Genomic DNA, 18,021 nt, shown 5'->3' with positions numbered 1-18,021 from the left:
TCATTCTCCTCACCTCACTTATTTTTTATATATGTGCATTTGGCAAAAAAGATATTATCGTGTGACACATGCATAGCATTGATATTTTTTAAAAATTATGTGCTTTGGTAATCATGGGCAATGTTTGAAAACCAGTGATACACATTTTTCAACCTGTAGTAAAATTTCAAACTATGTTGCATATTTATAAACACGTCTAATATACAGTGTAGATGCATTAATAACCATGCTAATAGATGCGTTAATAACCATACTAATAGACACGTTCGTATTTTCATTAATTCTATCTACGCTTATAGACGCACCCGCTATTTTGCGCGTCTAATTGTGACTTGGATCCATTCCTAGAATAAAACTGCATTGATCAAGCCTCCCATATGCTTTGCAATCTTTGACAAAAATTTAGCAAGTAAACTCAAGCAAAGAATTTACCCAAACGAAGGGAATAAATTTGCAACAATACGTTGGCTATGAGTTTCGATTCATGGAGCTGCTGCCGACAATTAGTAACGTTAAGAGATAAGAGAACTTAACGTATCTTGATGCATCTCCTTCAAGAAGAGGATGCCAAATGCCAAATTTGTATGAAAATTGCATATTAACTACCACTTTCACAACGTTTCCCAAAAAAAAACATCCAATGACTCATAATTATCAATTCTAATCTAGCGATGGATATACACCCGATCGTCCTCCCCTAAACCTCTCCTTAAGAAATAAAAGAGAGATGATTAATAATAATAATTATTAATAGGTAATAGTGTAATGCTTATGGATTCATAACACAACAAAGAAAGAGAGAGGACAAAGGGAGAGCGAGAGTGAGATCGAGAGAGGAGAAGAGTGAAGAGACGAGAGGGAGACGAGGGAAGTCGTCATATGTGAGCCAAGAGTAAGCAGACAATAAAGAAAGAAGACCTCCTTAGATTTAGAAACTTCAACCTCAATTCAAAAGCCCTAGTATTGAGAAGAGGCTAGCAAACTAGCGATCCTCAATAGTATTCAAGAAAAATAATCTCAAGGAGACAATCTCCTAATTAATGGCAATCAAATCGACAACAATATAGCTAAGAAGTCTAAAATTTTAGCTGCTTGGCTTCCTATTTACTAACAATCCAACAAGCCTATTTGAAAATTTCCATCAATTGAATGCTTAACAGAGACAAACAGACCTTATGAAAGTAATGTACACAATCATGCAATTGGGATATGAAAGACACTAACCTAGATCGATATTAATAGAAAACCCCTCGAGGCATCAATTTGCCCATTGATGGAAAAGATCTTGACGCAAGTGTGCCTAGATAAAATGGAAAAATCCCAATTCCCATAAGAGACAATGGAGTCCAGTGAACCTTTACAAGATCTTGTCAAAACCCCCTCATGTGACATCATTGGAAAGATCTCAAATAGTAGAGTCTAAATCTACAATCTCCGACAAATTTGGAGTTTTTATGTTTGATATATAGCAATAATAAGATTAAAGTTTCATTCCCAAAATGCAAAATTATTCCCACTTTATTTATTTAATATCTGAGGCTGAGACTGAAGGTGAGTAACACATAATTATGCAATTGATTAACAAGATTCAACATGTAACTATTTGATGGCACAAGACAACTTTTGATGAAATTAGGAAATGTTACTATTTGATGGCATGTAACTATTTGATGGCAGAAGAAAAATTGGAGAAACTTCTAATGAAATTAGGACCCTATTCATCACGAGAGTGCCTACCTATTGAAAGTAAACCACATACTTGGTTAACAAGATTCAACATGTAACAAGAAAATTGGAGACTACTTTTGATGAAGCAGGTGATTATTAGAACATGAATCACATATTTGAATCAGTAGTGTGCTGTGAGCCCAACACAATCCTCCAAAAAGAAACAGTTAGTCTCTCCATACAAGTAGATGATATACCAATTCTCAGTGCGCTCTCTAGACAAAAATCAGTTAGTTTTGAGCTTTATACCCCCAATTTCCAGCTCGCCTCAGTGAGTTCCATCTTTAAACGGAGAAAAGAACCTCCTGAGCCGCGCTCTGCCAAACAATGACCGCTTGCTTATCTAAAGAGCTACCTCCAATCTTCATTCCGACTCTTTAGAAACATATGCACCTCGAGCTGATCCAATCGTTCGATAGCCTCAGTTTTATGCACAACATAGCTGGAAGCAAGCTTTCAAACAATCTAGTCAGCAGTTGATGCCACATAGTACCGTATCTGGACCCTTTACCCTCATCAGGAAAGGATCGATTCGAACCCAAAGCAGAGAAAAAATAGACGCCAGTAGCACGGACCACACAATAACGATCGTTGGTGTCCGGTTCTGCCGACCCATTAGCCCCTTCAGGAATGGATACAAGTGCACTATAACCCAGAACGCGAAGAATAGCTTTCCAAAAAGAGGGCCCCAAGACTGGTAGCCGTTGCTGATTGCATCGGAGACGCCTGCAACAACTCCTACGATGTTGATGATCAACAGCGTTGTGGGAGGAATTAGCAACGCTGACCATTTGAAGATGTAAAGCTCCCCGAATTCTGCATCGTCCGAAGCCTTGGCAGTAACTGTGAAATTAGTGTCTATACCAGCCAAAACCTTGAGGAAACCCTGGAAAACAGCGAACAAATGGGCTGAGACGCCTCCAATAACCCAAAACTGCTCATTTCTCCACCATTCCTCGATTCCGACTCCGCTCCACCGCATCTCCAGAATACCCGTAGCGAAGATGGAGAGGAAAAGCGAGATGAACCAAAGACTGGCAAAGTTGCTTATCTGAATTGGAAAATAAGTATCAGTACATGGGAGACTACGTGCTTTACAAATCAACTCATGGTTCAATCTTGAATGAGGATGAGAAAAGCTTTACGTACAGTTGGAATCATGAATTTTCCAGTGAGAAGGCACACGGCCGGAAGTGTACAATAGGTGAGGAGAGGTATGGATGTAAAAGGATAGACAATGGTGTTGACATAGGCGAATCTCTCGAGCCACTTCAAGCGACCGCCATAGCCATACCACAGAGGACAATGGCGGCTGAGGAAGATCTCCACAGACCCAAGAGCCCACCGAAGCACCTGGTTCAAGCGGTCCGAGAGATTGATAGGTGCTGAGCCTTTGAACGCTGGCCGATGGGGCATACAGTAGATGGACCTCCAGCCACGAGCATGCATTTTGAAACCCGTGAGGATGTCTTCTGTTACCGATCCATAGATCCATCCAATCTGCAGAATTTTTGATGAACGTATCAGTCTATTTGAGGTCTAATGATAGCTAAGATTCAGTTTCTATGCATGATTATCACACAATCAACTTTGCAGGTAAAACATCACTTGAGATTGAACATATCAGATTTGAGGTCTGACGACAACTAAGATTTTAGAACTTAGTGTAGATTAAGTGCGTGATCGTGATCACATTGGAGTCTATCACAAAATGAACTTCGCAGTTTACAATCACTTGAGATTTTAGCAATACATACATAGAGATGTATGTCCTTACCTCCTTTCCCCAGTCTGTTTTGTCCTCGTACCCACAGCTGATAACATGGATTGCTTCTTTTAGAAGCGCTGCAGGACTGGCTGACTGCGGAACCCCGCCCTCCTCCAACAGGGTTGATGCAACAAAAACAGAAGATTGGCCAAATCGCTTTTCGAAGTTCTTTTGGCACATCAGCAGGGACTTGTCGTCATCAAACCCTGAGAAATCCAAGCCCAACAAATATGAGGTACGTTGCAACAAAAGACGACGTAAGAAACATCTACACTCCACAACATGTCCAGTTAGTTATCAGACGTCGAAACGCATTTTTAACCCACCTAGTCCCTCCTCTATGTCTTCCAGGTTGAGCACGGGAGCGGTGGGATCCTTCCTCGATTTTGAGGTTGCGGGCTGTTTCTTAGACTTCTTTGGCTTCCTGATCTTGGTCATCCTGGTTCGCGGACCGCAGCACAAGCTTGAAAAGCAGTCACAAGTCATCGTCCGTTTTGTTTGTTTAGTCGGAGCTTCGTATCCATACAATGCTTGCCTCCTGAAACAACAACCAGTACCCACGTACACAGGGCCCTGGACGCCGTCCAGCCCTTTCATGTTGATCTGCAAGATAAGAAATCGGGCAAAACCTTTTAGATTTAGCGCACGTCTAGGTAAATCGTGCGCAAAAAGGTTGACTTTAGCAACTGCCCACATATCTTGTGCAAAGCCGTAAAGTGCAATCTTCATCAATTGCTTGCAGAAAGATAGAGAAAGATGGTTGCACCGTGAAATTCGCTTATTCCTGATTATGTGTAGTTTTTTAAAAAATAAAGAATGAATTAATTCTAATTTTTTCTTACATTTCCAAAAATGCACTCAATCAAAGAGCAATAATAGATATGTTTGAGAAATAATCTTTCATAAGGTCGACCTAAAGATTTTCCATCAAAGTATAGCTGGACCCACTTTGAATGCCTTTACACTAGTAGTGTTTATGTTGAGTATTTCCACTAAAACGTCACTTTCATACATTGATTTTAGACTATCTATTGTGAAAAGTATAAAAGCCTACTACTATGATATTAACGTTTGAGTTAATAACAAAACTAATTATGTAAACTGGAAAGATCATCAATTACATGATCTATTTTGTTCGCTCCGCTCTCAACAAAAAACGTTAGCTAAAGCCCTGATGAGTATGCATATTATTTGATTTATTTGATTTCCTTCTTACCTCGAAATAACCATTTTAAAAAGGCTTTTAACTCTCTCTCTCTCTCTCTCTCTCTCTCTCTCTCTCTCTCTCTCCACATGCATGGACTTTAGTGCAGACTTACTAGCAAGGATGAGTTTTCCATCCAAGGATGAATATAATGGCAATGAACGAAGACACATCCCACCATCATTCAATGAACACTGAGTGAACACTATTGCTTACTATTCCAAAAAATGAAAGTTTTTAATGCCTCAACTTTGCAATGTAGCAATTACAATCTTATAATGAAAGTCCTCAACTAGCATTAAAACTGCAGGCCTAAACAAATGTAAATAGTGACGATCTTACTACGACCATAGTTCAACCTTTTCTATGTCTAGGTAGGTAGTCAACAAGTCTAAGAACCAAACCATGATCCTTTGAAATAATGGTTTCCAATCCCAAACTTGTGCCATATGAGCAGCATGATGATAGTCAACAAATGGGTGCTTGTTCTCTTGCACATAAATAATTATTTTGATTGGGATCAAATAATGGCATAATATCCACTAGGGATAATTTTACCATCTATGACAATGATGAGTACTTTTACCATATTAGGACATGAAGCCAACTTTGCATCCCATATCTCCTTTATCCAAACATATTATAAACAGTTCATCTATGCAAACCAACATGACATTTGAAGCTCGTAATATTCCTAGTCTCTTTAATAATGCTAACCACTCGTTGTTAGAAATACATCCTTCATCGACAAAATGTAGCACAAAACTACTCTATTTTACACATTGAACTTAGGAGCTCTTGAGAAATAAAAGGTTCTTTGGATGAATATAAAACTTCTAGAGAAAAGATGCCATTTTATCATCTTGAATGAAAATGACTGCGGCTATATTTTAAGTACTGCTTTTTCCACATGGGCAAGTTTCCTTTAAAAGTTACAAGGCGGGAGAGTTACATGGACTAGTCTACTAAACCAATGTAGGCATCTCTCTAGTGCATAAATCGAAAAGGTGCTATAGATGAACAATGGAGTGGTACAAGTGATAAGAAGTGAGGGATATCCAGCCCCTAGTGCATAAACAAAATTCTATAAGGAATAGAGGAAAGCAAGAATGATATTACTCACATCAAAGAACACAGTGTTGTGGTTGGCATAACGATCATTGGGGTCGATCCCATCAAAGCGCTGTGGAAATTGAACATAGCACACCTTCTTGCCAATGGTAGGATCCATCATGAAGCACATGGCTTCACGAAGGGCCTTACTATTATTAATGTAATGGTCACAATCTAGGTTGAGGAAGAAAGGAGCATTGGTGAGGACAGCCGAGACACGAACCTGAGTAATATACGTAAAACGGATGACATCATTTAGAGTAATAAAAGAGACACTGGTGTTAACACATCATTCATTCTTATTTGAAAAACTATGAAATAATATTTGTCAAGAGACTCTACCAAAGCATTCATGGCTCCAGCCTTCTTGTGGTGTTGAAAGCCAGGCCTCTTCTCACGTGAGACATACACAAGCCTAGGGAGCTCATTGCCTTCTGCATCGTGGCCTCCACTGTGCCCTAGAAATACCTGCACAAATCGCAACACCCACTTTGTCATACAAAGACTAAAAATCAAAGTAGTGTAGAAGAGGAGGAAAAACCAAACCATACATTCAAAAGCAAACCATACATTCAAAAACCAAAGTTAATAGTTGAGGAGGAAAAAGCAAATTACCATACATTCCAATGCAAAACATGCTCAAAGAGTTCACAAATTTATACATTGATTAACCTAATTACTTAACACCCCACATCATTATCAATATAAAGAAACTTGAGAAAATATATTGTTTGATTTGATACAGGAATTTGGATACAATGTAATTGGGACAACCAATGGCAATTCAAGTATGTCCCCTCCCTCACGCGAATTGGAAAAATTAATGTAAGCTAAATGCACGCCAAAAAACTTTGAAAAACTTATCCTAAGTTATACAAAGATTGCCAGCCACCTCACCTAAGGCAATGTGAGAGAAAATGTTTTCCCATTTAACAAAGCAATTTGGACGCAATGTAATTGGGACCACCAATATACAATAAACTTGACTTCAATTAAGGAAAGACTTTGAGAAAAGATCTCTCCTCATTTGACAAAGAAATAGGATGCAATGTAATTAGGAATTGACATCAACTTAAGGTGACTAGTAATTAGCACTAGCTTGCTAGAAAATAGAGCTTAATGTGGATTTAGAATGATATGTGTCTTGTTGGTTTTGGAATCCTTAAAGCTAGAGTTAACTCTCTTACTTTACTTTTAAATTAGTATTTGTAGTAAGTTTATGTCCTAGCGCAAGTCCATACACAAATGAGACTTAAAGACAATGGTCAAGACGAGTTTTAAGCAAAGACTAGTATGAAAGAGAGGAGCTTGCCCTTTAACAATTGGAGGTTAGAAAGAAGGTAAGCTTGCCTGAATCATTCCAGGGTGATCCCTAGTGTTGTTGCCTGGCCATGGGGTTCCATCTTGCATTGTCCAGCCTTCCTCTGGCACCTTCTGTGCTTTGGCCACAAGGGCATTCACCCTCACCTTGAATTCTTCGTATTCCCTCTGCATCCCAACAAAAACCACAACTCAATTTCAAGCCTCAACACAGCTCATGCAATCCTGCCTTTCTGCTTTTGCCTTCAATACCCAAACTTTATGATTTTTAATCATCTTTAACCAACAATAACAAACAATATTTCAATCAATCGCAAATGAGCTCAACGATTAGCTCTCCGATGCCATGCAAAACGTTTTTGCTTAGGTCTCAGATTGAATACAGCATGGGAAAAGTATACAAGATGTGAGATTGCATCATGCGAATACATGACTGTTGATTTCACAGTAAACAAATGATCAAACACTGCACAAGATCTGAGATTGCATTAGGCGAATGCAGTGCAGGGTTGACGGAAACAAACTGGTGATTGATTGCATACAAGTGATTAAGCAGTGAGATTGCAACAGCTAATTGGTTACCTTCATGGCTCTCCTCTCTTTCACAAATGATGGCTGAACCTTATCCTTGAGATAGTCGATCTTCTGCGCGAAGTAGACCTCAGGGGCTCTGGGCTCGATGTTGAATTTCTTGCAGAAGGGAACCCACTTCCTTGCGAATTCCGAAGTCTCGGACATGGTCTCGAAGGTGAGCATAGCAGCTCCATCGTCGGAGACATAGCAGGAGAACTTGTCCACTGGGTAGTCCACCGCTAAGATTGAGAGCACAGTGTTGGCGGTCACTAGCGGGGGCTCTTTCATGGGGTCGACTGTGCTCACGAAGATGTCCACTCCTGCTAGCTGCGATTGCGCAGGCTCACCTTCTTCGCCTTCCCTCTCATATCTACAAATTTACACAAGAATCCGAGGTAAGATTACGCTAACATTCATTGCTGGATTCTTGCAAAACATCACTAAATTCGTCTTAGTTCGTTGCAAAGCATCACTAAATTCTTGCAAAACACCGCTAGTGATCGTAATTCTGCTCTAATCCGTTGGCATTCCATGAAGAGCATGGTCCGTCTCACAATCGGTTTGTGTCACTAAATCGTTGCAAAGCATCACTAAATTCATGCCAAACACCGTTGCGGGATCGTAATTCTGCTCTCAAGCCGCTTGCATTCCGTGAAACGCATCGCCCTCGATCACAATCGACTTGTACTTTACGTACCTCAGTGAGAGCCTGTCCAAATACGTCTCCCTGTTGATAGGGAACCATTTGGGAAACTGATCGAGAATCCATGAGAGCGCAAACCAGATCTCGCAGATGATGGAGGTGAGCCACAGGCCGTAGGCGTTGGGAACCGGGTTGAGAAGACGGTAGCGGAAGAAGAATCCGATCACAACCAGACGAATGATGATGACCATCCTGTAAGGATTGATTTTGCTAGACGGGATGTTCACTTTCCTTGACAGCGGCTGCCTCGCCTCGTCGTTCCTGGCGATGATAACGCGAGCATGCAGAAATCATGAGCATGAAACGTGGATTCAAAAGCAAAAACAGCTGCTCATCGATACAATGAAGCATTCATCAGCTTGCGATTATCAAACCAAGCATTGATCAGCGTGTGATTACCAAACCAGCAGCAAACAAATTTTCATGGAGCTTTCATCATCTTCCGCAAGCACAAAAAAGCCTCCATCGATCAAACCAAGCTACTGATGCTTGCATTAAACAAGCTTTCACCAATCAAATCAGAGATGAAATCTCCAGTTGTTAAATTTTACATAGGCAGGTCTTGAGGCTCATCGAATCCCTCCTCGCGCATGTCGCCACCTTTCCGAGCACCGCCATGACGCCCTCGCCCCTCTGTCATCATCATTTGAGACCTCATTTGCTTCAGCTTCCAGCCCTCCACTCGCTCTTTCCAGGCCACACTTCCATATCCATATGCCGAGAGGTCCCTGCTTGGTTCTGTGCTCCTCGAAGAATGGCCTGTGCACAAAGAAAACGAGCACCGCACTTGAGGAACTCATCCTTTGCAACAGCAATCAGGTAGTGCGGTGCACACGGTAAATGCGAAAACGAGCATGAACCTGGAGTGCTGGGCTCGGAGTAAGGGAAAGGATGAACGCGTTTTCCTCCTCCCATGACTGGAGGAAGATTTAGAACCGCGTGATGCTCGGGAGTGATGGGAGGGAACTCGCCGGACGCCTGAAAACAGAGAAAAATGCATGGTCTGATCAGATATGGCGCGATCAACATGTTCATCTTCCTCGCAATTATCGCGAACAGCTTGCAGGAAAAGACCATCCCTGCTTGAATCCTTACCCGTTGTCCGTTGGTAAGCAACGGAATCTGTCTTTCCCTTGCGTGCACCATGCTTATCGTGCCACGATCTTCGCCTCGGCCGTAGCTCATGTGCCCGTGTAGCATCGCCTCTGCAATGCGTTGCTTGTCACGATTGTCAAGATTGACGCCAAATTCCTTCTCCAAATCGTCTCCGTCGTCTTCCTCCTCGTCGCCGTCCACGCGAGGACTCCCTGCTGACAACACACTTTTCGACCGTTAAGCCTCATCGCCAGATTCCTCTGTTTAGCACGCATTTCTCCCGCACTACCCGCGAAGCAGTGCGCGCCCCCCACGCTGCTCCAACAAACCGCGATTAGCTCTCACCTACCCTCACACCTTGCAACGTCAGACCAACACGATCGCCTCTTCCCACAGCAGAGATTGCGCACCTTTGTGGCGTTTGTATCTGCTCTTGCACTGCGGGCAAGCATGGTTGCCCTCCTTTCGCTCGTACTCGTAGCAAGGTCGGCACACCGGAAACCCACATTCGTTACAAGCCACGAAAAGCTCCCCATCGGAGGATACTCCAACATCGTCACCACAAATTTGGCAGACCCGGCCGCTAAGCTGCCTCCCAGGCCTCTGCGTGGAAAAACGTCGGATCAGAGAAAGTACTGAAACGAAGAAGCAAATGCGCATGCCTTGATCATGGTCGCATACGCCGGGGCTCAGGAAATTGCGATCTTCCGCGGCCCGCAGCTGCTCTGGAAGATCGTTGTTGAAGCACCTTCAAAATTCTACAACAAGGATCGGCATGGGTCGACGCAGCTCACAGCGCTACCGCTTTCATGCCCATGACGAAGCATCTGCGAAGGCTTACCTCTTGATCGTGGCCGTGGATGACTACCAACTCGTTTCTGTTGTGCGAACCAGCAACGAGGCCAGCATTGGCCTCCATCGGCATCTCCTGTACGGACCAGGGCGGGGGCCTGCTTACAAAATTCCGCTACAGTGCATGGAGGAGTGAAAGTGAGAGGAATCAGAGTAGAAGTTGGAGAAGAAAGGAGCCGTGGTGGGGTTGAAAACGCGGGAGGGACGCTTTGCGTGCGAAGGAGGGCAGGGCTGAGAACGAGCCTAGGGAAGGGCAAACATGGTGCGCACTGCGGAGGTAGGGAGTGTCGAAGGGCGGGCAAAACCTGCAGCGGGAAGGAGAATGGCGAAGGTGGAGAAGCTCCTTGGGGCTGGCGAGGGTTTTGGCTATGCCTGAAAGCAGAGGTTGATGCAAAAGAGAGAGGTGGCAATCGGGGAGCACAGAAGCAGGGAGCAGCGGAAGAAGAAGAAGCAGGGCTGGCAGCGATGTAGAAGAAGAAGATGATGATGATGGAGGAGAGGAGAGAGAGAGAGAGAGAGAGACGTGGAGGGAGGAAGAAGGAGCAGGGTTTTGCAGGAGTTGGCTACGGAGACGCAAGTGAAGATGGAGGAAAGCTTGTTATGGCTATGGAGGAGCAAGCTTGTAGAGCTCAGAGCGAGGGTTTAGCTACAGTGAGGGATCTTAAAGTGAGGTTTTAGCTATGGCGGAAGAAAGCTCGCAGAGCTTAAAATGAAGGTTTTTGGCTATGGCGGAAGCACCCTGCACAGTAAAATATGAAACAGAGCTCCAAGTGAAAGAGATCCCAAAAACGAAGAGATTACCATCTAATCCTTTCCCTTAATCCCGCTTATCATCAAAAGCCGCAGTTTTTAATTACCATCCTTTGCTTATCATCGAAAGCCGCAGTTTTTAATCACTCCACCCATGATTAGTGTTTTATGGTCATGGATGGCCACATCATCATTATCTGTGCGTCGCTTTCATATCTGACCCCTGTGGTCCCCACGTCCATTCCCTGCCTTCGCTTGCTTCCACGCAACGCGTTCCCCCCGCCACGTAGCCTTCCACGGGACACGTGTCTTTCTATCCTGAGCTTTTTGATAGTGGACCCCGCGGATCACCATCCCCGCTTTTCCGAAAGGTAACGCCTTTGTGCGCCTTTTCTTCCAGGCTCCAGCCTAGCCGGCACACTTTGACCCTCCACTCTGCCCACGTCACCCACCACTCTGACCTGTACCCAACCCACTACTCCTACACGTCACCCTCTCCATTCTTTCTGACCCTCCCCCCATTTGGCGAGAGAACTCCTAAGGGCTTGTTTCCCGACGAGGGGTGTGATGGCAATTGGGCTGCCAGCCTGAGTGACGTGCCCTAAGCGCCATTTCATGAGGATCGAGGACCGATGGCCAAATGAGGTTGGATTTGTTGGTGCACCTAGGTGCGCTCCATAAATTCATCTGGTGAATTTAATGAATTTCAAGTCCTGCACCTGAATGCGAACATTGGGGCTGCGTGGAAACAGTACCCAAGAGACGCTCTCGATTTCAACTCAAGGTGATTACACACCACGTCCACATGGCAAAGCGTACCCATCATCTTGGGCACACTATCCCTTGCCTATCACCCACCCAACATATGACAACACAAACTCTCACCATCCAATTACGAGTCCCTCGACCTAAACCACATAGGCGTTCACATACTTGCAATAAATGGAGGAATCATTAGTGTTCTGTTGTCCGCTTAGCGTGTAATCCACACAGCTTTTATCAATTGGGCAGGCACTAGGTGGTTTGTAACCGCCCTCACTATTTTCATGCAAGTTCCATGTTCAACCATTCCCATGCTGTGTCTGGCATCCGTCCCTTGTAATAATGGTGGAAAGAAAATGAGCGCTAACATCAAGGAATTGGTAAATGTTAAGCACGAATTTAGGGGAGCATGAATCAAGGACTCATCCAACGGCAAGTGAATGGCCAATATCCCTAAGATTAGCCTATATTCAATGGCAACTTGACAAGAATAGCTCCTCCAATCGAAGCGGCATGCTAGGTTCCTTAGAATATGGGATTCCCATGCTCGGGATTTGCACCCATGAGGGATATGAAATTGCCATTCCCACGCTATTTCAACCATGCTAGAGCCTCCATTAACATTGTCAGACTAGGTGATGTTTATGCGTAAATGTGTAGTCCCAAATCTTGTCCAATTAGGAATCATCCCTACAAAGCAATCGTCACTCTGTACTGTTGGAAACTTCACACAACATGGCAAGAACTTTGAGAGGGATTCCAGCAAGCCTTGTTCCCATGTTTCGAACCCAAAACCCTCCACAAAACTTGCAGGCAACACGGGAATGCGCTCCAAGCAAGGATTTCCACAATTGCAATGCTTTTGTAGAAGCAATTTAGCCTTTACCAGAAAGAGTTCATAAGCAAACATTTCTACACTTGATGCAATGCCCACGACAGGTTAAAAGGGAAGACAACATCTTGGAGAAGCTATTTAGCCTCTACAAGAGCAAGAGCCTAAGCACACGGAGGAACTTTCAAGGCTATGCACATAATAAAGGTCATGCTCAAAAAATAGGGAAAGAACCAGATAGATGGAAGGTAACCAACAAGTTTTACTGAACATAGCATTCTACTTGGTCTTGAGCCTGGTGTTTAAAGAGAAGGCAGTGGAAAAGAAATGGTTTTTTACACCACGTCTAAAAACGTCCAATGCTATGATCCAACATCCCATCATGTGCGGTACTTATGAGCAAATAGCTATCATGCCCTGTACTCAGTTCCCTCCTTCCAACCCTGTAGATTTCAAACTTTACAATCTTCCATCAATCTCCTATAGCCTTGTAAAGGAGCTAATCCTCGAGGAGCCCCAAGAATCTACCTAGTAGTGGGAAATTTTACTTTGCTATATAGCAAGTACTTAATGCTAAATATGAGCACCTAGTAATTGTTGGAACATTGAGAAGCGGTGGCAACTTTTGGCTGGTGGGATATGAACCGATAGTAGTGGAAAATTTTACTTTGCTATCTAGCAAGTACTTAATGCTAAATATGAGCACCTAGTAATGGTTGGAACATTGAGAAGTGGTGGCAACTTTTGGCTGGTGGGATATGAACCGATGGGGTTGCTTCCTTGGTCGTTCACCATATGCCCCAACTCAAGCCCAAGTGTGTCCCTGCTCCTAAAAAAGAAAAAAACGAGATGGGATGTGAAATGCATTAAGAAGCTTCCACAAATCTTAAGTTCTCATTTGGCATGCTCCCCCACCATCCCACTGGTAAAACTTATTGATGCTAAGATGTCCCCCTAATGCCCACACCATATATCTCACTTAGTCCTTGGTTCCAACACACCTGATAAAAGCTCGCAATGGCAGTCCTCCTCCCTAACACTTCAATGGAGTTCATCTTGCACTATCAGAAAATCTTCTCGTTCTCTCTTATCATTGCCATAATTTAAGTTTATGTGGGTCCTTTTCTCATAAGGAAACCAAAGCCTTCATTTGATTTGTTTGGTTTAACCGTTGAGAACTTACATCTTCCATGTGAACTTTATACCGTATCATGCCTCCTTAGGGAAAACACTACCAGCCTACTTAGCTATACTCTTCCTAGGCATATTTAGAACAAAAAATAAGTTGAAGCTTATTAGTATGTGGGTTAGGGATCATCTCCATATGACCCAACCATCAACTTGCTTCGTCAATGCCCTCACCCGAAAGGGAATAACACCTCTGCTACAACTTTCTAGTACAACATTGAATTGCTCCTTATGTGTCCCACTTCCCAAAAACACGTATTTCATTCTAAATCAACATCAATCAACCTTCCACATACACATGCACTTGTAGCTCCACCCAATCCATAGCACAACAACGCACTTTGTGCTCCTCGCACATGCCCACTACATTTCACATTGCCTCTAGACACACTTTGTGTTTCCACATCACCTAACTCTTACATCAATTCAAGGGGCATACTTTCAGTCATGTTATTGCTTTTTCACCATGAGAAGCTTCAAAAACTTCCAATCCTATCTCCATGGTATCTCATGTGTACTCCATGTGTACAACCCATACTTCATGAATTAAGCTAGAATCACTTAATACATTCTCTAAGGAATAACTTGAAGGCCAATAATCTTGAACATTCTTAAAAGCCCTCAATACATTTGACATAGACCAAGTAAATGTGGGCTAAATGTTTCATATTCTCATAATTGTCACTAAAAACATTGATGTGAGGCAATACATTATGTGTGAGTTGTACTTTAGCGAAGTCTTTATTGGTCAGCCATAGTGCTATACATCATTTACAAATCCTATGATCTTTTTCTTCAAAGGTAAGGAAATCTTACCGATCACCTTCTATTAACAAATGTATATTGGTATTTTCATGCTCTCTATTGACCCCATGTCCAGAATATGGATTTCAATACCATGCTCCAATTGTTACAATGTTAGATTCTTCATGAAGGGTTTTGGTAATAAAAAAATTCCTTGTCATTTTGAAAGGGTCAATGTTGAGGCACACACTATCCCATATCATTCCTTTTCTTTTACTACTCTCACAAAAGCACATGATTTCACAACCTTATAAGCATTGTGGTCAATGTTTTGACAAGTTTGACGAAGACATTCCAATTATTGATGTGCAAAAGTTTAACTTACGTACATCATTAGTCTAATATTTCTTAATTTATATCTAATATTGAAAACCTTTCACATTGGTTCAAAAAAATCCTTCAACATGAATCACCACATAAAAGTATTTGATATGTGCACTTTGTTTGAGTGCACCATTGATGCTATCCAAATCATAAGTATTTCACCAAAGCTTATACTAAGTCATGATGTAATAGGCCACTTGAGAGCTCTCTCCTTGTTTCATTATAATTTGGTAATTTTTACTTTGCTATGAGTAAGGTACATGCATAAAACTACAAATTTAAAATATTATTACATTTTCACAAAATTGTGTGGAGAACTAATTTCAAGCTTATGTATCTTTCCACTTGATTTACTTAAATCTTGTTAGCTCACATAAAGATTTAGAACACATTCTTATTGTATGTTTACTTTTGCAATATTGTGTCCCATATACCAAAAATAATATCTGCACCAAAACTAGAGTCCTGGGGCGCTAACTCAATATATAATATGTTACTACCCTCATCCAAAATTTAGGGTACTAAGGGGGGATAAGGTCCATATATAATATGCATGGATTTCCTTTAAAATTTTCAAATATGCAAGGGAAAAATATGAAAATTTCATGTCCCCCCTCCCACAAAATATGAGGTATATACATTGAAAAATATGCAAGATTTTAAGGTTTGTACATATTTTTCATAATATATGAGGCCCAGGGGGGGGGTGTCCTTTTGAATGGGAGGTTAAAATAAAAAATATACTAAAATATGAAAACCCATCTCCTTTCAAATTAATGTAACTTCTTCATGTGTCACCCAAATTTTAAGGTGTAAAGACATATTTGAAGCTCTTTTAGTGTATAACACAACCATGTTAATTTGAATAATTTCTACTCATAGCATATTGTTAAATTCATCTCATACTTAAGATTTTGATAGGTTTTCTTACTAAAGGGAGTTGGCGCCCTAGGACTAGAGTATAAATTATGAGTTCTACTAGTTTTTAAGGTTTTTATAAAAGTTGTAGATAGCTATAAAAACAATGAACGATTACTTATTTATGTGCGCTCCACATCGTAATGTACAAAGCACCTCATTATTTCTTATACAAGAAGGATTGTTGTCTTTAACTGACTATTTAAGAGTCCTATGATATGCACTAGATTTCTATCTTGACAAGCAAAATAATATAAAACGTGAGTCACTTTTTGTAAAGTTCTTAGATATGATTTCTACATTATATTGTGCATTGTAGTAGCACCAACGTTGTGTGCACTTCTTAGAATCCAAGACAGTGTGTTGCCAAGGAGGAATACTCACATAGCTAGATGTATAATAAGGACCCCCAGTTAATAGATGGACATTAATTAATTAATTTGCTTGGGGCAGGGGCGGCAAGAGGGGGGGAAAGGGGCCAATTAACCTAAAGTTTTGCAAAATCTGTGAATCGTGCATGCCACATGTAAAACTATGAATTCCACAGTGTTCCATATTGTTGCCCGTTACCACCCTTCGCGAGCTATAAAGGGGAAGTGAGGCAAATAATATTGTAGAGATTCCGCTTTGTTTTTGTGTTTATGGCCCCCAATATCCACGGAATGATAATGTGACTCTTCCTCGCTTCCACAATTCCCTTGATTCGTTCATCTGCAAGAAAGTACCAAGCATCCTGCAGGAAAGGGGGGTAGAGTCCAAGCATTGAAGGGGGCTGTGAAAGCCTTTCAAAGGCAAGTAGGAAGAGAAGGGGATGAAGGGAAGAGGGAGTAAGAACGGGAGGAGGGATGGTAGGGGGAGGAGGTAGGGAGGGGGAGGAAGCAGCAGGAGGGGGGATGAAGGTAAATCCACGACAACGGGAGGAGGGACTGGAGGAGATGGTTAGATTATTTCACGAAAGGGCGGTCTATTAGGGAGATTAGGTTAATTGTGAAAGGGGGGCAGGGCGGTGTGAGTAGTTAATTAATTAATATGTATTTTGGCATGATTTCAAGAGAAAGCAATGTGGGGTGAGAAAGAACCTTGTAGTACATAGATTCTTGCGGAGGTCACTATTCAAACATGTTATATAGCACTTTTGAGCAAAGAAGGGGCTTTTTAAAATGACAACTTACATGGCATATACATAATTGAGGGGATTAAGAAAATACTCATCAAACATGATTAATTTATGTGAATGTACAGAGAGTATATTTAAATTCAACATTGAAACATGTACATTAATAAAATGGGTGTGAACAAATATGTAAAATTTTAAATATAGAAGTATTTTATATACATGAGCCTTGCTCACAAGTGCCATGTGCACTTTTAGATAGTGATCTTGCCAAGAAGGATTAATGGCCTTCAATTTTCAACCAAGTTTAAAGATTTTAGATGCACACTCCCATCATCACCAAATGTCAAAAGCAATTGCTACCATCTTTATGGACTTGTTTATAACATAAATAGCTTTTTGCCAAAGAGAATGCTCATAACTTTAGTGGACACTTTGAAACAGAATCACATGATGGCCACATGTTAAAAGGTTATGATTAGGTGGAAACTATTGGTATTAGGTATTATCATTTTTTTTAAATATTTCTTTTCATACATATGTACATTATTTGTTGCTTTCTCATACATCAATTACATGCATAACGATTCTCTTTAAAAAACCATTCTACTATAGTATTCTAATTTCATATTGATAGTATATAAATAAACAGTGTATGAACTATGAAATTTAGTAGAATTAGTAGTGTAGCGTAAGATATTGAATCTAGTCCAATGCTTTAGGTGGTGTGCAATAGTATATATATTGCAGGTTGCTTGAGTACATAAGCAACAAGATTGTATAGCTTTGCATGGACGTGTTATCAATTTCATTACTACCAAATGTTATCAATAATTGCTTTTAAAATGAAAAATAGGCAATTTCACCATTTGGTTGTAACTTTGCATGGTTGATTCCTCTTTTTGTGTATAGTATAGAGGAGAAAGAACAAAAACTAGTGTAAGTTGTCTTGTGGACAATAGCTGCAACTATT

At 41.5% G+C, this 18,021-nt stretch overlaps 1 protein-coding gene across 1 annotated transcript; it reads right to left on the bottom strand.

The window, feature by feature from the left end:
• Window positions 1–1,818: 1,818 nt before the first annotated feature.
• Window positions 1,819–11,072, bottom strand: LOC147881087 (cellulose synthase A catalytic subunit 9 [UDP-forming]-like). The gene is made up of 14 exons (XM_087370188.1): window positions 10,346–11,072; window positions 9,915–10,107; window positions 9,505–9,716; window positions 9,270–9,387; window positions 8,961–9,168; window positions 8,404–8,670; window positions 7,716–8,076; window positions 7,164–7,301; window positions 6,156–6,281; window positions 5,824–6,036; window positions 3,823–4,099; window positions 3,506–3,702; window positions 2,878–3,228; window positions 1,819–2,779 (listed from the first exon to the last, which is right to left on the bottom strand). The coding sequence occupies exons 1-14, from the start codon at window positions 10,427–10,429 to the stop codon at window positions 2,198–2,200; spliced, it is 3,327 nt and encodes a 1,108-aa protein (XP_087226314.1). The 5' UTR covers window positions 10,430–11,072; the 3' UTR covers window positions 1,819–2,197.
• Between the last annotated feature and the right edge of the window lie 6,949 nt (window positions 11,073–18,021).

Source organism: Dipteris shenzhenensis, chromosome 31 (genome assembly GCF_047967505.1).
Source record: "Dipteris shenzhenensis isolate YYH24624 ecotype China chromosome 31, Dip_SZ_1.0, whole genome shotgun sequence".
In the NCBI taxonomy this organism is placed as follows: Eukaryota; Viridiplantae; Streptophyta; class Polypodiopsida; order Gleicheniales; family Dipteridaceae; genus Dipteris; species Dipteris shenzhenensis.
The sequence above is the reverse complement of the archived record's forward strand: the minus strand, read 5'-3'. Positions and strand labels throughout refer to the sequence as shown.